The sequence below is a fragment of the Cavia porcellus genome, unplaced genomic scaffold (genome assembly GCF_034190915.1).
Source record: "Cavia porcellus strain 051 isolate PalLab524CR breed Dunkin Hartley unplaced genomic scaffold, mCavPor4.1 scaffold_4, whole genome shotgun sequence".
NCBI lineage: Eukaryota > Metazoa > Chordata > Mammalia > Rodentia > Caviidae > Cavia > Cavia porcellus.
The window spans coordinates 77,305,925-77,327,231 of record NW_026947487.1 but is presented as its reverse complement, the minus strand read 5'-3'; the positions used below and the strand labels follow the sequence as shown (position 1 = coordinate 77,327,231).

The following is a 21,307-nucleotide window of genomic DNA, read 5'->3' as shown; positions in this document are numbered from 1 at the left end:
ACATTTTTTTCTCTACATTTCTTCTTTTCTTTTTTTAATTTTCTGTTTTTTTCTCTTTTTCGTGTTTGTTTTTTGTACATGTGTGAACATTGTTTCTAGTTTGTCTTGATCTGTTCTTGTTTTTCTCTCTCTCTTTTTTTTTTGGTACCGGGGATCGAACTCACGACCTCATGCATGCCAGGCAGGTGCTTATGCCGCTGAGCTAAATCCCTGGCCCTATTCTTGTTTCTTATTCTTCCTTCTTTCTTTCCTTCCTATCTTCTTCTTCAGTTTCCTAAAGTTTACATAATCTTTGTCCTCGAGTTTTACCTGTAATCTCTTTCTCTTCTTTTATTTCTCTATTTTTTCCTCTACTCTTTTTTAAAAGTTTTATCCCAGGAGAGTAAAATTGCTATTTTGAGGGAGTATTTACTGTTCACAATTTTCCAGTTTGTTTTAGATTTGGTTATAGGATTACAAATCTTGTTAATATGGTTAATGGTGGCAAATTAATAGCTACCATAGTCTGTCAGTTTCTAGAATGTGTTTGATACTACTGTTTTTCCTGATTATACTACTTTAGCCAACGTGACATAATTGTTCTAATCAGGAATTCTTTCTAATTGCCTAGCAGTCATAAACAATACTACAGGCCAGTGCCAGAGACCCAGTTTTCAGCCAAATAGGCAGCAATTTCTTATCTCTGATACACTGAAGAGGTAGGATCTTGCAACAGAATCAAATGCCAAAAGCCAGCCACACATGGAAGACATTTCAGAGAAGTAGTCATTTCCCAAATGTTCTTGATGCTAGCAATAAAGATAACTATCATAAATTATTTACAAGCATCAATGAAGGAGTTAAAAACTAGAAAATGATCAAGACTCAGAAGTAAGATGCCACTGCAGACTTCCAGCTCACCCAAGGCAAACCTAGGAGGCAAAGAGGTGACACAGTTCAAAAGGCACCCATCTGGACTCTCTGAAGTGTTAACAAAAGAAGTAACAAGGTAAATGAATGAAGCCTTTGGAAAAATAAAATCAGAAATAATCTGTCAGATAACTTCAAATATGATGGCCATAATAAAGAATAGGGTTAGTGAATCTAAAGAAGATACAGATTTAAAAAGGAACTTAGCTAAAATGATGGAAATTATGAATTTCCAACATAAGAAAGAAATAGAATTCATGAAATAGATTCAATCAGGTATCTAGGAGATTAAAAAGTCCACTGAATGTATCTGCAGAATGTATCTGCAGCAGAATGAACCCATGTGAGGGCAGAATATCAGATATAGAAGACAGGATTGTGGTTAATGATCATGAAAAGATTTCTTAATCTTTTTAAAAAATCTTTTTCTTAAAAATAGTAAGGGACTGTGAAAATTCAATTCAACAGCTGCTAGATGATGCAAAGAAGAGTAACATTGCTCAGAGTCAATGAAAAAGTAAGAGCACAAGCGACATTTTTAAAAAACCTGTTCATAGAAGTACTGACAGAAAACTTCCCAAGCAGGAAAAAGAATTTGAGTTACAGCTGAGGCATTTAGAACTGTAATTATCCATGATCAAAGAAAATCTACCATATAATAGGATTTCAGAAATGAAAATAAGAATAAAATATGAAAAGCTATTAGAGAAAAGAAACAAATCCCTTACGAAGAAAAGCCCATCGGAATTATAGCAGACTTCTCAACACAAGCACTCAAGTCAAGGAGAGCCTGGAGTAAAGTATTTCAAGCCCTAAAAGAAAACAACCTCCAACCCAGACTGATGTACCCCACAAAACTATCTTTCCAAATTGATGGAAAATTAAGATATTTCCACAAAAAAGAACACCTGAGGAAATCCATGACCACCAAACCAGCACTCCCAGGTGTTCTGAAGGACATTCTAGGAAGAGATAACAAAGACTACGACTCCATAAACACCAAAAGAATGAATCCAGCAGGCAAGGCAAGTAATTAAAATCATGCACTCAGCAATGTCCTTCCTCCTACTCCTGCTGACAGAAGAGAAAGAAAGGGACATTTTCTGCACTGAGTGCCCTCAAGCGGATCTAGCAGGTCACTTGGCTTCTGGATTGTACTGTTAGTGCCTTTACCCATCATTTGAATGAGAAATAATAAACTTGGTCCTCATTTTTGCTTGTTGCCCTTTCTCTCACTGTGCTCTGTTGTCTTTTTCTCTCTTTCCTACTTTTCTCATACGCTGTCTTTTTAGTAAAACCCCATTTTTGTGTTCTTTAAAAGCTCTTTCCTTTCTCATCAATCTGTGGAATCTGCATTTTTCACTTCCAACCTGTTAAACTCATTTACAGTTCTCCAGATGGGCTTAGATACTAGACTGGTTTTTGGAACAAAGTCAAGTATGTTAAAAATGCAAATATCTAGTGTATGGGGGACCTTGCTGTGATTCCAGTGGTTTAGATCCCTGTCTCAAAAAGTGATATGTCTCCATGCAAAGGCCCTGGGTTCAGTTATCTTTTGAAAAACAAAGCAAAACAAAAAAAATTGAGTTATACTAACATATACTGTATTTCAAGTGAAATTTTCTTAGGGTTAGGAGAAACAGAAATTATTTTTTACTATGAAAATCTGTCCTTGAAGTGAAAGTGAAATTTGAGTCCAGGCTTAAGGGATGCCTCAGCATGGGCCTTTATACCCCATTTCTCTGAAAATAAGACATAACTGGAAAATAAGGAGCCTTGAAAACTAGGGGTGAGAAATGCCAGCCGCAGTCACCTTGCCTTACCTGCCACGACAGAGCAGCCACAAAGAAGAGACTAGTGAGGTATAATCTGCGTGATACTGGCCATCACCATGCTAATGAACAGTGACTATTTTTCTATTAGGCTTTATTTGGGAGGAGTATGGTGTTTTTCAAACTTCACTGCATCAGGCTCAGGCTCATCAAACACATTTTGCTTGACCTGGATTCCAGAGACTGTTGCAGTAGAAGTAGGAAGTGCCCAGGAATTGGCCTTCTTAACAATTTCCTAAATGATGCTGATGTTGCTGTTTGTGGACTTTGTACTTGATTGGCCTGACTGCAGGAAAGCACACAGAAGGCCATTGAAATAGTCCAAATGAATCAGAAAACAGAGGAGTGAGTGAAGTATGAGAAAGTTTGCAAATTTGGAAACATCTTGGGGCTGGCAGACACTGGCACCAGAGACAAAGGGTCGGGGAGACCATGGGTTGTACATGGTTTTTCTTTTCTCTTCCTTCTTTTTTGCACTGGGGGCTGAACAGAGAAGCTTTGCATTAAGCTTCATCCCCAGTCCTTTTCTTACTGTTTAGTTAGAGACAGGCTCTCATTTCTGAATTTCCCAGGCTGGTTACACGGGCGGTCTCCCTGCCCTAGCTCTGCAGCGCTCAGAGACTGCAGGTGTGTGCACCACACCTGGGGCGGTCTCCATTCTTGTGGCACCCTGTACTGCTTCTTCTTCTCTTCCTCTTGTTTTGTTTTCCAGCTCATGTCAATCTGAATTATGTTCTTGACTGTCTGCCCTTTGTGGTCAACCATATGTATGTGTTGGGCTGTCTCACAGATGGAACTTACTAAATATTTGTTGAGTGAGAAGGAGGAGGTAGGGTACCGAGGCAGGTTGTGGTAACTGCATTTGGGGATTTGTTGAAGAAGAGTTTAGGAACCCAAAGAACGCTCAGAGCTGTGTGCAAAGGGAAACTCAGGACACAAGCCTGCAGCTTAGCTAAAAATATCAACCGAGTTGTCTGTGTGACTTTGAAATCGAAGCCTTGCGTGTGGAAGTTGAGTAGGAATGAGAACTGACAGAATTCTGAGGGGTTTTTAAGGTCTGAAAGAAGAATCAAGCTTCGAATACTTCACATGAAAAGCAGTGCACAGATAAACTCTAAGTGACTGAAGCACTTTAAACAGCTTTACTGAAACAGTTTTCCCATTGCCGTAATATAATTTCTTGATTAGCAGTACATTTAAAATTGTACAAAAAGCAATCCATTTTAGAATGTTTCCATACTGAATCACTTTAAAAACAGCAGTGAGAAAATATTTGGAAAGACCAATGATTTATTATTGAAACAATGATTAACAAATGGCAGGAAAGAAAAAACTCTTATATTATCATAAATTTTTAGTCTCCAATGATCAAACAAATGTTCCTGAAAAAAACTGACTGGAAAAATAAAAATTATTTTTACAAAATAAATTATACTCCACATACAGTTTATTTAGGGTCGCACTGTTTATATTAGCAAAAGGCTGGATACAATTCTGTAAGTTGAGGCTAGATAAACTGTGATAAATGTGCCTTAACAACCATGTGGCTGAAAAAAGATATTCCTTAGGTTCTGGTAAGAAATGGTCTCTTGTATATATGAAGTACAGAGACACAACTGGTAGAATATATAGTCTTTTGTTTGTGTTTTCGTAAGAAACAATAGAATACATAAGAGATTATTGAGACTGATCAGTTGATAAGATAGGTAGATAAAGGAGAAATGGGGACAGGGTAGAAGGAAAGTTTGAATTTATAGCTCCACAAATGTCTTTCCTATGTAATGCAGGAAGTTAAATGGAGCCTTGAGCTAAGTATAAATGGCCTCTCTTTGTTCCACAGATTTGGCTGGAAAGACAGCAACAGAACAATGTCAAGCTGATGCCATTGTGGACACACTGGATGACTTCATGTCATGTTTTCCTTGGGCAGAGAAAAATCAAGAAGTAAAAGTAATGTGATCAGTTTGCTATCATTACTGTTAATCACGTGCCACTCGACAGCAATTGTTAGGTGCTTTGTAGAACACTTTTTAACTTAAGTAATGTAAGTGCACATGTGGTGTTAGACCATCAAATTACATGAAAAGTTTAAAGCAAAGCACAACTCCCTCGCCCCCCCTTCACATTAACTCCTTCCTCCCCAGATGCAGCCCTCTTTAATTCTTTTTAGCTGTGTCTTTATGAGTTACATGTTTCCATATTTCTGCAGCATCTTTCTTTGGCCCATCAATCCCAGACAGTTTCTATGGATTTCTTATGTCAACAATTAAGAATTTATCTCTCAGTCATTCTCTTTGCCTCCCTTTTTCTCAAGATGCCAATGTGATGATTTTTTTGATTGAGTCAGTACACCAGGATAAATGTCATTTTACCTATGCAGATAGCACACTGAACTGGGCACTGCCGTGTGCTTTCCTATTTCCTTTCTCATTCTTCCTTGTCGGAGTAACTGCCTTTTTTCTTTCATTTCGTAGTTTTTACTTTGGTTTTGGATCTTTCCAGATCATCCAATAATCTGCCGATAGGATTTTCCACAAGGTTGCTGATTTCAAGTCACCTACTGTTCCCGCATTTCTTCGGAGCCACCTAACCTGGAGACCTGTGGCCTCCCCGTGACGTCCACTAGGTTTTTCTGCCCAGCTCTCACCACTGCCACTTATGAATGCCATTCTCTGGAATTTCATTTTTTTTTTTTTGATACCGGGATTGAACTCACGACTGCGTACTTGCAAAGCAGGCGCTTATGATGCTGAGCTAAATCCCCAGACCCTGGAATTTCATAACTGGATGCACTACTCTTTATCCTCTCTCTCCTGTCTGTGGAGCACATTTACTGCTCCAGAAGTAATCACTGAAGTTTGATGCCAAGAGCTGCGCCCATAACAGAGTCTATCTCGGGAGTCCCACTGCATCAATGCAGTTTGGTTGCCAGACAATTCATGCACAGTTGTCATTCTGGTGACTTTGTGATCATGCTGGATATTTCTTTGGTCTTCTCTGGGCTCATCTTTCTGTTTTCTCCTTGCTTTTGTGGAATAATTCTCCAACAGCTTACTGGTCATAGGAAAAACAAAAACATGAGGCCTTTCTCATCTTCAGGTCTTTTACTGGGCATCACTCTTACGTTGTAGTTTGCTGAGTGTAGAACTCTATGTTGAATGCGGTTTCCACTAACATTTGGCAGGCATTCTCTATAGTCCTTTTGCACTGGGAAGTCTCAGTTCAACATAATTCCTGACCTTGTGTGTGGAACCTGCTTTTCCCCTCTTGGAAAAACTGTGAGCACCTGCCTTCGCAGTTCCACGGTTTTATAATGGCCAGTCTTTGGTACAACCTACATTTGACCATTGTGCTGTTTCCCTGTTAAGCCTGTTCAGTGTGGGATTTGTGTCTCAGAAATTTCCTTTAATTATGTCACTGACGACCCTTCCTCCTTTCTGCAGCTGTTGTTCTGTTGTACTGGATTCCTGTTCTTTAGACATTGAAACTTTTCTCTGTTTCCAACCGTTTTGTTCTGCATTACTTTAAGGAAGAATTCCTCAACTTTTCTCTGAACTCTAAATTTCTCGTTTTGTGTTTTAAAATGTATTAAGATTCTTTCTATGATATTTTGTTCTTTCGAAATTTTTCTATATTTATTTAATGAATATGGTGTGTATCATCTTCCCACCCACTGTATGCTTGTACAAAGTTGCTTTTTTATTTTATTTTGTTTTTTGGTTTTTTTTTGGTACTGAGGATTGAAGTCATAAATTTCTGCTTGCCAGGCAGGCGCTTGTGCCGCTGAGCTAAATCTCTGGCCCTGCTTTTTTTTATTTTAATGAGAAAAAAGATACAGAATTTCTTTTTTATGTAAATTTATTTTTAAATTTTAAAACAAAAAGTAAAAATGACACAGAATTTCAAAACAAAATAATAGATTAACAATGGTTACTATATTGTGTACTATTATCTTCAAAGTAGTTGCTCAGATTACAAACATAGGCATGAAAAAGTGATCAAACAGTGAAAGCATAAACCACTCTTTTTGATGAACCAATAGAAATTAGTAGTGTAATTATTTACCGTATGTGTGTGTGTGTATATATATATAATATTTTCCTTTCTCCTTTCCCCCATGCCAATTGTCCTTTCTTTCCAAGTAGTATCCTCCCCTTTCACTCTCACAATATCTATCGTACATTTTGGATCTTATTTTTAATACTAGGGAGACAATACAATGTTTCTACATGAGAGTCCGATTTATTTCACTTATGGGTATAGTCTCAAGTTGTGTTCATTTACCTATAAAAGTCTAAATTTTATCCTTCTTTGTGTATGAGTAGAGTAGTACTCCACTGTATAAAAATAACTCAACTTTTTTATCCATTCCATGGTAGATGGGCATTTGGGTTGTTTCCAAGATTTAGCTATTACAAATTGTGTTGCCACAAAAATGGGTTCACATTATCTTTGTGATGTTTATAATTCTGGGAAATACCCAGAAGGGGAATAGCTGGGTTGAATGGGACCTCTAATCCTAGCTTTTTGAGGAATCTCCACTGATTTCCATAGTGGTTGTACCAATCTGTACTCTCACCAACAGTAGGGAAGGGTTTCTTTTTCCCCACAGCCCTGTTAGCATTTGTTACTGGTTGATTTCTTGATATGACCATTCTTTCTAGATTGAGATGGAATTTCAGTGCTGTTTTAATTTGCATTTCTTTAAAAACCAATGATGTTGAACATTTTTCATATATTGATTTGCCATTTGTATTTCTTTTCATTTGAAAAGTGTGTATTCATCTCAGATGCCTATTTTTGGACTGGGTCTTTGAATTTGAGGGGCCTGATTCTTAAAAATTGCTTATATGTTCTAAATAGAAGTCCTTTGTCTTGTCACTTACACTATCTTGTTTTGATCTGCTTTATTCTGTTTTATTTTGCTTAGTTTTATTCTCTTTAAAATAAAATTTAAAAAAAAGAAGTCATTTGAGGCACTGCGGCTGAATTTTTTTTTTCTGATTTGGGGGTTCTCTTTTCACTCTGTCAGTGATTTCTTTTGATGTGTAAAAGCTTTCTAATAAGATGAGATCCCAGTTGTTGATTCTTTGAAGTACTTCCTGTGCAGTTTGGGTTTTGTTCATGAACTCTCTGCCTGTACCTATGTCTTCAAGATTTCTACCTACCTTGACTTCCAGTAGATTTAGTGTTTATGTTTTAACATTTTGATCTTTGATCCATTGTGATTTTAGTTTAGTGAATGGCAATAGACATGGGTCTAGTTTTAGTCTTGGCATGTGGAAAGCTAGTTTTTCCAGAACTATTTATTAAAGAGGTTTTCTTCCAGTGAATATGTTTTGTCTCTTCATCAAAGATAAAGTGGCTGAGTATGTTTGTAGCTGTGACTGCATCTTCTAATCTGCTACAGTAGTCCTCAGGTCTGTTTTGTTTTGTCAGTACCATGCTGATTTAATCACAGTAGCTTTATGATATAATTTACATAGTTTATGATATAAACTAGGGATTGTGATGCTTCCTGCCTTGCCTTTGTTGCCCAGGATTGCTTTTGCTATTCTAGGTCTTTTCTGTTTCCAAATGAATTTTAGTAATGTTTTCTCTAGTTCTGTGAGGAATGTTAATGATATTTTGATCAAGATTGCATTAAATCTGTACAACAGTTTTGTGAGTATGGCCATTTTCATCATATTAACTCTTCTATCCATGAGCAAGGGATATCTTCTCATTTCTTTTCAATCTCCTTTTTCAGAGTTCTGTAATTTTCAATATATAAATATTTTACTACCTTTCTTAGATGCATTCTTATGTATTTCATTTTTTGGATGTTTTTGTGAAGGGCGGAGTTTCCCTAGTATCTCTCTCCGTGAGTTTGTTGTTCGTGTACCAGAATGCAATTGATTTTTGAGTGTTGCCTTTACATCCAGCTATACCTCTGAATTTTCTTATTAACTCTAGTAGTTTAGGGGCCAGGAATTTAGCTCAGCATCATAAGTACCTGCCTGCCTGAGTTTGGTTCTCCGTATGAAAGAGAACCCCACAAAAACTCTATCAAGTCATCTGCAAATAATGATAATTTAACTTCTTCCTTTCCTGTCCTTATTCCTTTTATTTCTCTCTCTTGTCTAATTGCTCTGGCTAATGTTTCTAGAACTATATTGAATAGGAGTGGTGACAGTGGACATGCTTGTCTTGTTTCTGATTTTAGAGTGAGTTCTAGTTTTTGTCCATGTATTGTGATATTGGTTTGTCATAGATGGCTTTTATCAGATTAAAGTAAAGACAATTTATTCTAGTTTTCTTTAGGGTTTTTTTTAAATCATGAATCAGTGTTGGACTGTGTCAAAGATTTTTCTGCTTCTATTGAGATGTTTATGTGAATTTTGTCTTTGGCTCTGTTGATATGGTATGTTATGTCTGTTGATTTGTGTATGTTGAACCATTCATGTATTCCTGGGATGAGCCCCACTTGGTCATGGTGTACAGTCTTCTTGATGATTTGCTGCATTCTGTTAGCTGGTATCTTATTAAGAATTTTTACATCTATGTGCATGAGAGAGATTAGCCTGTAGTTCTCATTTTTAGTTGGGTCTTTTTTGGGTTTGATATCAGGGTAATACCTGCCTCCATGAATGATAGGGAAAATTTCTTCCCTTTCAGTTTCAATAAGGAGTTTGAGGAGTAGTGATGTTAAATCTTCTCTAAATTTCCTGTAAATTTCAACTGTGAATTCATGGGCTTTTCTTTGTTGGTAGGTTTTTAATTGTTTTCAGTTTCATTAGCTGATATTGGGTTACTAAAAATTTTTTATCTTCTTGATTTAGGATTGGTAATTCATACATTTCTAGGAATCCATCCATTTCTTCTGTGTTTTCTATCCTATGTGAATAACAGTTTTCAAAGTAGGTATTGATTATCTTCTGAAGGATCTGTAGCGACTTCACCCTTTTCATTCCTCATTGTATGAATTTGAGTTTTTCTTTAATTTTCTTGATAAGGTTGCCTAGGGGTTTATCAATTTTGCTTATTCTTTCAAAGAATCAAATCCTCAATTCATTATTTATTTGTATTGTTTTCTTGGTCCTTAATTGCATTAATTTCTTCTCCGATATTTTATAATTTCCTTCCTTCTATGAGCTTTGGGATTAACTTGCTCTTCTTTGTCTAGAAGTTTAATGTGCAACATTAGGTTATTTATTTGTGTTTATTATATTTTCCTGGTGTGAGAATTCACTGCTATAAATTTTCCTCTTAGGGCTGCTTTCATTGAGTCCCAAAAATTCAAGTTGTATTTGCATTTTCAATTGATTATAGACTTTTTTTTAACTTCTCCTTTCATTTCTCCTGTAACCCATTGGTTGTTCAGGAGAATGTTATTTAATTTCTGTGTATTTATGGAGTTTTGCATTTTCTTTTGTCTTTGATTTTCAATTTAATGGCATTATGGTCAAATACTATGCTGGGTAATTTCAGTTCCTTTATTTTACTTACACATGTTCTGTGGACTAGTATATGATCTATTTTAGAGAATTTCCTATGTGCAGCTGAGAAGAAAGTGTATTCTGATGTTATTGGGTGGAACACTGTACACATCTGCTAAGAACACTTGTTCACATGTTTGATTCAGTTCTGTTATTTCTTGACTGAAATTTTGTCTAGTTGATCTATCTCTTTGTGACAGTGGGGCCTTAAATTCCCCTACACTGTGGGACCCGGCAACTGGGTGAACACCAGCCACAAAGTAGGGTCCTGTTACAATCGTGCTATTGTTGTATTTGACTTTTCATGCCTATTAATGTTTGTCTTATATAACATTAATGTGCTCCCATATTTGGTATATATGATTGTTATCTTTTCCTCTTGAGTTTTTTCCCCAACAAGTATTTAGTGACTTTCTTTATCTCTTTGGATCATTCTTGGTTTGAAGTTCACTTTGTCTGCAAGGAGAATACCTACCCCTGCTTTTTTTCTGTGTTCCTGTTGCCTGGAGTATTATTTTCTATTCCTTGACTTTCAGTCATCAAGTTCCTTTGTGAGTTAAATGCATTTCTTGTACACAAAATACTGTTGGGTCTTGCTTGTTGATCCATTCTGCCAATCTGTTTCTTTTTATTGGTGAATTGAGGTCATTTACACTGATGGTTATAACTGATAAATAGTGACTTGTCTTTGTCATGTTATTTTCCTATTGTTGGTTCTCTGCATTCCCCCTCTATTTAATTGCTTGCCTTTCCTGGTGATTTCTACTGTTGTTCTTGGAACTGTAATCATTTTTATCTCTATCTACACTCTTTCAGTACTCTTTCAGTGGTTGGTTTGGTGGACATGAATTTCTTCATTTGTTCTTTGTTATAGAAGTATCATATTTCTCTATTAGTTTTGAAAGGTAGTTTTGCAGGGTAGATCAATTTGGGTTGGAAGTTATTTTCTTTCAGGGTTTGAAATACTTCACTTTAAGTTCATCTTGATTTGAGGGTTTATGTTGAAAAGTCAGCCATGATTCTGATGGGTTTTCCTTTAGAGGTTATCTGTTTCTTTTCTCTGACAGCTTTTAATATCCTGTTTTTGGGCTGAATTTCTTGGATCTTGATTATTATATGTCTGGGTGTAGCTCTATTTTGATTATGGCTGTTTGGAGTTCCATATGCTTCACTTATCTATATGTCAGATTCTGTTCCCATGCTTGGGAAATTTTCTACTATTTCTGAGAATCATCTTTTTTATGTCATTTTTGTTGACTCTTGCTTTTTCACTGACATCTATCAGTATTATATTGTTTTGCTTTGTCTTGATGCTGTTGAATTGTTATTTCATAGTCCTTTGTTGTTTTTAAGAAATGTTTCCCTTTGTGATCACTCACAAAGGTCTGAAAGTCTATCTTTAGTTTTGTTCAAGCAGTTTTGCAAGCTTTCAATGGAATTTGTAATTTCCTGAGTATGTCTTTGAATCTGCTTCATACATTTTATTTCTTACCTATAGTATTCATTCAACGTTTTGATCATTTTTCTGTGTTCCTGCTTTTTAAATCTATGTCTTCTCTAGCTATGCTGAGCAATTTCTTCATCAAGGCTATCATATCTTTTTTATCCAAGAGGTTATTTCTGATCTATTTTCTTCTATAGCCTCATGGGTTTGTTTCTTCCTTCACCTGCTATCTTTTCAGAAATTTCAGGTGTGTATTTTCCAGTGTCTTCTATGTCAATGTCTCCTATACTTTTTCTGGATGGCTGGACATCTGAGATTGCATTTTGCTTTTTTGTCTTGTCATTTTCACCTCTTGGTTCCTATTTTGATTTCTTCAGTCTTACTTGTCTTGCCTGTTCATTGTGTGCATCTTAGTCAGGACCCTACTGTGTGGCTGGTGTTCACCCAGTTGCTGGGTCCCACAGTGTAGGGGAAAGCTGGTCACCTGAATTTCTCCTGCAGGGCCAGTTGGGTGACTCCTGAATTCTTCCTGGGCTGATGCCTAGCAGTACTAATGCAAGCCAACCTTTGGCTCATATCGTTATTGCTGCTTCACCCTTTTCCAGGCTTCCAGACCCATCTGTCCATGGTGTGCACCCTATTCAGGGCCCTACTGTGTCACGGGTGTCTTCCAGCCTGTCCAGGTTCTTCCAGATGGAGGGAGGGGTCACTGGCGCTCTCACAGGCCCACCCTGGTTCCTCCAGGTGAGAGGAGGGCTCATGTGCACTCTTGCCTGTCTGCCAAGGTTCTGTGTATATGTATTTTTTTCATAATTTCAAAACAAGAGAATAGGAAATTAACAATGGTTAATATTTTGCATATTGTTATCTTCAAAGTAGTTGCTCAGATTATAAGATATAGCCATAAAGACTGATCAAGCAATATAAGCAGAAACTGTTTTGTTAATGAACTAAAAGAAATCAGTAATATAATTATATATATAAATTACATATATATATATATATACTTTTCCCTCTCTTCTCTCAAGAGTCAGACTGTTTTTTAAAACTCATAAACAGTAGTAGATTCAAAAGTTTACACAAAACTCTAAGTATGTGAGTGGAAGGTGTTAGTTTTGAATATCACTAGGCTATTTTGGGAGGTATGTCCCAATATCACAATCTTCAGGTATCCCTCATGTACTGGAAAGAGCTCCTGGCAAGGATTTATGACTTCTGCCCAGAAATAAAAGCCCGGCTGTTGTGTTCAGGGGTTACAAAGAGCGTTGGGAGCCTCAGAATTTAGGGTGCAGGGCACATGTGATCATTTGATCCTCCTATTTTTAGTATGTTATATGTGATACCCTCTATCCTAAACCCATCTATGTGACCCTCTCAAGACTCCTGCAAAAAATGAGCAAACAATAGTTGTCTAGCAGTGTGAACCAGAGGAAATCGCATGCTAAAACTGGACAGTTCCCCCGACTCCCCTCCCAGCTCCTCAGCCCCAGACCTGGATGCCTTCTGCCTTTGCTGAGCCATTGGTACACTGGGTGATGCAGGTAGGGGTGGTTCCCTCTTGTCCTTCACAGGTACACTTGCTCATCTTCACAGCTTCAGCTTAGGTTTGTTCATGTTCCCTGTCTTCTTTTCCGCCTCCACACAGGTTCTATCACTTTAAAAATAAGCACTGTGGTCTGATTGGATCTGAGGAGTTCTCCCCAAAGGTGAGATGGAGGACAGAGATCTCAGTTCAGCCTCACCCATAGAGTAGACTCGACTTGTCATAGAAAGGCTCGTCAGGACAAATGAGTGTGAGGGGATGCTTGGGCAGAAAGAAGAGCACAGTCAGGAGGAGCTGAAGGTGCTTGTGTGGTCATGAGCTTTGCCATGGTCGGGGGCTGGGGCTATTTGTGTTTTCTTGTGTTTGGCGACCTATGGAATTTATAGAAAGTACTGTATATCTATACACACTGGGTTCACAGATGAAAGGCAATGGCCCATTTTATTGTATCTTCAAGACTTTGGAATTTTCTTTTTCGTGTCTTGGAAGAGAAAATAGGTATTATAACCATCAGTAACTGTGCCCTCAATCCATAGCTTTTCTAAAAAATATGTATTATGACTTTCCTTGTCTTTTTTCCACCTTTCTTTATTTCTTCTATGCAGCAGTTATGGATTTCAATTGAACACAAAATCATGTATGTTGAACCTGCCATCTTTATCCAGAGTCCTAAATGTTAATCTCTTTCTGTTAATCTCTATTGTGACCCTCTAGTGATTCACTGTAGGGCTCTTGTCAACTTGAACAATTTGAATTTTAAAAGGCATTTACATGTTTTTCCTCCATAGCTCCAGTAGGACGTGTCACACTGGCAGGAATCTTGTCTGTATTTTTCAACCGATACTCCTCCTGCCTCTATTACGCAGCCATTAAATACTCCGGGAACACGCGCTCACATGCCTCGTTCACTGTGGCTGGGCCCAGCTCTCTCTTCTTAACTCATTTCATCACTAGGCTCTCTTTTGAAATGAAAGAATAAAGAGAGAGTGGCAAGTGAGGTGCTCAGGTCACGCGAGGGACAGAACTGTGCTCTGAACTCAGATGGCCCAGCCCCAGAGCCCGTGGCCTCACTAACTCTGCACAAACCTGTTAAACAAATGAATAATCTTCAGAGCGTCCCTTGAGTGATGGCGTTGCTATTCCCTTTTTCCAGAGCAGGACACTGAGATCCAGCAATGTAGATCATTTGGCTAGGGTTCTTTCGGGAGTAAGTGGTGTACGAGGAAGTCAAGCCCTGTCCTTCTCATGCTACAGTGCCGGCAGCTGCTCCAAACAGCTGTGCATAAATATTTATTACAACTTAAAGCTGAGGACTATCCGAGTCTCAGCCCAGCGCAACAGATGGCTGACTTAGCAGTTTACGCAAGCACATTAATACTATTCATTCTATTTATTTAGTTAGGACTTTCTGAGTTAAATATAGATATTTGGGCATAAAAGCATTTATAGTTACCGACCCTAAAATAAAACACAAGGCATGTGGAAGACACACACATGTGCACAAGCGTGCGCGCACACACACACATGCACACCCTAAAAAAGGTGAATGAAAGCTCAGCTTTGATAACAGAAATATAACACAACTTTTTGTCATAAATACTTCTTGGCTCTGGAGTAAGACTGTCAGGCTGGAGTCCTTGTTTATTAGCTGCCACTTAAATCCTCTTTGTAGTTCAAATTCTTCTTAAAGTGGAGGCTATTAAACTCTCCTTTTTAGCCAGGCATGGTCACGCATTCCTGTAACACCAGCACTCGGGAGGCTGAGGCAGGAGGATCCTTGCAAGTTTGAGACCAGCCTGGGCTACAAAGTGAGCTGAAGGCCAGCCTGAATGGCATAGCAAGACCCTGTCTCAAAAAGAAAAAAAAATTCTCTTTTTTGAAGTGTGTTGGAAAGTTAAATAATAATGCATATACCTATGACTAAGTGGAAAGTATTCAATAAATATTAGCTATTGTAACTATATGTGTTATCAGATAGTTCAATATTCATTTTTCCTTATGTTTGTCAGAAGTGGTAACTCTATTTCATATATCCTTATAAACACAGACACAAACAGATCCATAACCCCAATTTAGGAATAATGTGTCTAAATCTTTTTCTTGTGCATGCCAGAGACCCCAGGCAGAAGAAGCCTCTTGGGTCATCAGTTTGTTTTTCTCTGATTCTCTACTTTTGCTCCTCTGTGACTGAGGCTCCACACCTGAAGACACTTTCCAGGGAGCAATATTTACACTAACAGTAACACTCTACATTTGTATTAAAGAAACAATGCCCTATATACATGGCACCAGCCTCAAATGCCAGTCTCACAGAACACGGCAATCCAAGTTAATGAATAGCTCATATGACGGAAAACATGTTTCAGATACATTGTCAGTAGCTACAGACTGGGGCATAAACCAGCAAAACCAGAGCAGTACACAGCGAAAAAACGCACCTGTCTGGTCCGTCTCTCTGTAGTGGGTCAATTGCTGCCACCTTGTGGTCAGAAAAGTTACGCATTGAATGTAGAGGTAGGCACCTGTGTATTGAGAGGCAGTGACAATATTCTTGTTTCCTGTATGCTTTTGAAAATTTCATCAAATACACACAAAAATTATGACTGTTCCAGGACTTGTTGCAAGGAACTCCATTTCATATCTTTAAAAAGTTAAAGGCAACATGTACCTGTAGGCGTTGGTCCCCACACCAGTCCTTGAATTTATGAGTGTTGGTTACTTTGTTATTCAGTGTGTTTGCATTTCAATTTCCTTGTCTGAGGAGGAGGAGATGGAACGGCAGATGGGCAAGACTGAGTAAATTCCCTGACTCACGTCCACCACTAAATGGCTTAATGATGTGCATTTTAAAAATAATGCATTGGAGAAATACACAAATTTCCTTAAATCCTCTAAAAGTCATCATTAGCATATTCTAACAGTGCTCTCTTGAGGTGAAAAACCTGCCTCTTGACTTCCTGGAAGAGGAGGCAAGAAATGTCTGAATCTACCAAGTGTAAGAGTGGCTGTCTAGAATTTATCAACAAGCACATTTTTCAAATATATATGTGGAAAATGATATGTCATCTTTTATATTACTTCGGTGAGTGTTCTTTAAAATGAATCTTATCTACACTTTGTTAAACTGAGATAACTCACCACGCTTGAGAAGAGACCTTGGCTAAAGAGAAGTCACGGGCACAGATATTGTAGTTTTCTTCCCCTTGGTATTGCACATCCACAAGCATGGGAACCTTAAACTGTGAAGTGTGCAGGAGACGGATATTCCCAAGCTGGATCTTTGGGGCAGCAGGGTGACATTTGTCCTGGACCCCTCTGTTTCTAGTGGTCTAGGGGAGCCAGTGTGGGCACCTTTCCCACTGATGCAGAGCCAAGTGGGCTATAGGACATACTGGGGGGTTCTGGGCCCATCGCCCCTGTCCTCACAGACTCTGTGGAGGCAGGCACAGAATTCACTCTTGTATTTTATTTAAATTTTCACCGTAGGAGACCTGTCAGAAGAGGTATAGAATAGGGAAAAGAATGGCAGTCAAAATGATAACAAGCTTTTCAAGGTTCAGTTTTAAAATCACCAGTTGGGTGTGCATGTAACTATGTAAATAATGTTTTGCAAACCATACAAATATAAGGCATTATGTTCTAGTAACCTGTATTAATCTTGCTAAATCATAATTCAAATATGAGATAAACCAGAAAACTAGTGAGACAGTTATCTGCTACTTGCTTCGAGAAGGCTGATGGATGGATACTAATCAGTGTTGTGCACATGCAATATTCCTACCTTTTGTGCTTCATAGCCAGCTTTTGCGGGGGAGGCTGCTGAGTACCAAGTCCAGGGCTTTTGCACTGAGCTATATCTCAAGATCTTTTAACTTTTTCATTTTGAACTTGAGCCAACTAAGCTGCTAAATTGTCCAGGCTGGGCTAGAACTTGTGATCCTCTTTCCTCAGCCTTCCAGAGTTCTGGGATTACAGGTGTATACCATCACCCCAGACCAACCAAAATTTTTGTACAAAAGAACAAAAGAATTAGTTGATAGACAGAGGCCTTCTATCAGAGACTTGAGTAAAAACCTAAAGACAATTTATAAACAATAAACACATTTTTATACATAAACATTTCATATAAATTTTCCTTTCCAAGTCTCTTAGATTTACTATGTAAATATTAGCTTAATAATATATCAAGAAGGGCTATGTGAATGATGCATTTTGTAGATAGTATTCAAGGCAGGCAAATTTCATGTCAAGGTACCCGGTGCCAAAGAGAGAAATTCATGTGTGCCCAAAAGCAAGATGATTCACTGTGGCTTATTTGCTTTACGGTCAATGGCAAGACTGGGAGGGACATTAAGGAACAAACTCTAGAAGTTGTGGGGTTAGCTTGGTGGCCAAGTGTAAGGTCATGAGTTTGATCCTCAGTACCAAAAAAATAAATAAATAAAAAATTACAAATTCTAGAAATTAAAAACACAATGAAATAATTGTATTAGTAAAAGAATAAAAATCATAAATCTAACAGGTGAAATTTCTTTCTTTCTTTCTTTCTTTTCTTGGCTTTTTGAAACAGGGTCTTGCTATGTAGCCCAGGCTGGCCTCAAACTTGCAGCAATCTTCCTGCTTCAGCCTCCCAAGTGCTAGAATTATAGGCTGCACCACCATGCCCTGCCAGATGAACTATGTAGTTATTATGTGCAAAGAAACTATAAAATTGGTGACAGAGTCTTTCTTTTAAAATCCTGACTAATGGAGAAAGGAGTACGATCTGTGGAACCAGGCTGAGCCCCCATGCTGCCATTCTGAATTCATGTGGGAGGAGACAGATGGGAAATCTCCTTCCTCTGTGCTCAGCACTCATTTTCCTCCTGGGTGTAATGTGACATTTTTGTCTGTCTTGTAGAATCAAGTGTTTAATGAGCTGCTTACACAAGAAGCTCCTCGCCTCCTGCAAGATTTGGAAACATATTTAGGGGACAAAGAGTGGTTTATTGGTAATTCTGTGAGTATATTTTTAAAAATATCAGCAAATATATTTAAATAAAATGGTAAAACAAATATTCATCTAAAGAAAGCATTACTCATAGAAAAGGAATAGATTACATGGCAGAGATGAAAGCTAAATTCCTTTATGCTAAAATCTTTAGAATCATGAAATATTTTACATAATTATATAAAATGACAAGTTTCAAAAAGCTATCCTAAAACCAAAATCAAAATGAACAAATAAACTTATCTCAAGTAGATGTAGAGACGGTGTAAAGAATATGCATTGTGCTTTATTAGTGAAAAATTATTTCAAGAGATATGATTTTGTAAAATAGTAACTTGATTCTACATCTAAAGAAAGTTATTCTCTCAGAACAAAAAATAAAAATCATACACCAGACTCAGTAATGTTTTTGATTATGATTATGTCTATATTGTGGGTGCAGAAATAAGAAATTACGTTGATATTATTAAGAGCTGCTGTCCAGTGATCTCGCCCTCACGGATCTCACCCTCGCGCTAGGCCACAGGATGCAGGGCCGCCAAGGGGCTCTGGTGACCTCTGCTCACGGTCTCCTGCCTCAACTTGTGCGTGCCACAGAGGCCAAGGCCCACTGCTGTGTCCACAGCTCTCCACCACCGCGACACTTCCTCGCTGTTTCCCGTCATCTGTCTTAGCTTTTCCCAAGACAGTCCTCTTCCCGCCGTCGTTATCTGCAATACTGCAGAGGTTTAAACTCTAAAGGCCCTTTATACTCGGTTTCCTGATGCGTCTCGAGGCGCCCTTCCCCTTCCCTACAGCCTCCACACCAAGGCGAGTGTTCCTCACACACATGGCACACACTCACCCTACAGCCTGCGCACCTTGGGTTCTCTCTGCACACAGCGTTTCATCCCCAGATCGCTCTGTGTCTGGATTCTTTTCTACCATGCAAGCCTTGCCTTCTGCTCTTCTGAAAGGGCTGTCTGAGAGTCCCCTTACTTTTTCCTCATCACTACTGTCTTGTAAAATAAAAGCCACATTGGGGAGGGGGTTGCACCACACCTTGCTTGCCTATCAACACCCAGCACTCAGCCCTGGCCTAGGCATGCAGTATGTGCTCAATAAATCATCTCAAACTTGACTTCTGAATCCTCCAGTAGTATCTCTGGGCTTACAGATAGTGAGCTGGTTCATAAGACTCTAGCAATCAGCTTCTTCAATTCTGTACACGAATCTAAGAATGGTCCTCATTTAAGCTTCATTGTTGACTAACATTTGCAAGGAAGCAAAGTCACATTATACAGGTTACTCTGTAGTCACACAGACAAAATGCCTAAGTGTACAAGAGTGGGGCCAGACTGTCATAGTCCTGGTCCCAGGGCCAACCAGCATTCAGCTAATGAGCAAACGTCTGTGTATTATTTCTCCTGATTCGATACAGGATAATATATTTTAGCCTGACACTATTTCACTGGGAAGGGTACAGCAGTGGTGACAGACTTATGGCGCATGTGCCACAGTGGGCAGTTTGTAGTCCTGAAAGCTCTTAAAGGCTCACTACCCATGGTGTGGTCTCAGGAGTAATTTACACAGTGCTCATTTATATCATAAAACACAAAAGTACAAGACAGAAAGATGAAATAAGTACAGATCCCAAGGTGGGGTATTCTGTAGGGTGAGAGTGGACTTGTCAAGCATTTGGTGACCGGAAAAGAGGACTGTTGTGAATTACAAGGGCTAAAGGGCATAACTAGGTGAGATACATAAACCTAGAACAGATCCCGCTTTGTCCTGCAACAAATGAGAAAAATATGGATTCAGTATTAGATAAGATAAAGACGTCACAGAGGTGAAGATTGGACCAAGTTACCAAACAACACGCATGGTAAGGTTGCATGTTACCTAAACCTGTTTCTCCATCTGTATGCAAGAAGGCCCTGTAGTCTAGGACTCTAACAGAGGACCCGGTGTTGACAGTACAATGGTGCCTTCTCTCTACCCTTTTCCAGGCTTCTATTCTCTACACATTCAGTTTTCATAGTGACAAAATTATTTCAAATTTTATAATTATCTCAGAGTAAGAAACTAAGTTTAATTTTGAAATGATGAAGCTATGCCTTTTATGTTCAAATGGAAGACAATGTTTTCTCTGTTGTTTAACCAGGTGACTTGGGCAGATTTCTACTGGGACATCTGTAGCACCACACTCCTGGTCTTTAAACCTGACTTGCTGGACAGCCACCCCAGGCTGCGGACCTTGCGGAAGAAAGTCCAAGCCATTCCTGCCATTGCTAACTGGATACAGCGGAGGCCCCAGACCAAACTCTAGCTGATCCATGCCGTCTTGGGCTCTGCTGCTCACAATCGTCTCTCCCTCCAAACATGCCAGCTGCTTCTTTTGCCCTGAAATCCTCCACACACTCCCCACCCCACTGCCACCTTCCACTGTTGCCATATCCTGGAATAAAAAATAGTATTTACTTGCCATTTTCTTTATTTCTAAAGAATAGTTTCTCACTGTTTATGTTTTGTTGTTTTTTGAGACCACATCTTGCCAGGCAGTACAGATTGGCTTGAACTCACTGTTAGTCCTTGAATTCACAAAAACATTCCATCCTTAGATACCCAAGTGTTGAGATTACAAAGGTCTGCCACCACGCCTGGAAAATGTCACACCATTTACATTAAGGAAAAATAGTTTCCATGTAGACATGCAAAGCCTGCAGCTCACTCCTGAGTCCACAGTTAATTATTCCAAGAGTGTGCGCATACTAAGCAATGACTGATTATCCCATCAGTGATTCTCACACCCAGCATAGGGTGCTGTTGAACTGCTTGTCAGTGATAAATCCATTGGCTATTGAAAAAAAATAAGTGTTACAGCAAAAGAACAAAAAATGGAGTCAAATTCAAGTTAAAGATAGGTGAAGATATGAAGATATAAGAGGTGCACATACGGGGAATATAATACTGCTATAATTCAGTGGTCTCCAGGCAGGAACCCAATGGAGGTAACATGATTGGCAGAAATAAGGAGGCTGAACCCAAGCCTTTGCACTGAGCTATTATTGTTCTAAATTTTGAGACAGGTTCTCCCTAAGCTGCTAGTTCACCCAGAGTGGGATCAAACCT

The 21,307-nt window shown here is 38.6% G+C and overlaps 1 protein-coding gene across 2 annotated transcripts in view; it reads left to right on the top strand.

Annotated features, from left to right (window-relative positions):
• Hpgds (hematopoietic prostaglandin D synthase) overlaps positions 1–20,655 on the top strand; it is a 38,120-nt gene extending 17,465 nt beyond the window's left edge. For both annotated transcript variants that reach the window (XM_023566024.2, XM_013154996.3), the window contains 3 exons: positions 4,582–4,691; positions 18,107–18,205; positions 20,340–20,655. In XM_023566024.2, coding sequence (XP_023421792.1) covers positions 4,582–4,691; positions 18,107–18,205; positions 20,340–20,504 — 374 coding nt within the window. In that variant the 3' untranslated portion in view covers positions 20,505–20,655. The remainder of the gene's footprint in view (positions 1–4,581; positions 4,692–18,106; positions 18,206–20,339) is intronic.
• The last annotated feature ends 652 nt before the right edge of the window (positions 20,656–21,307 follow it).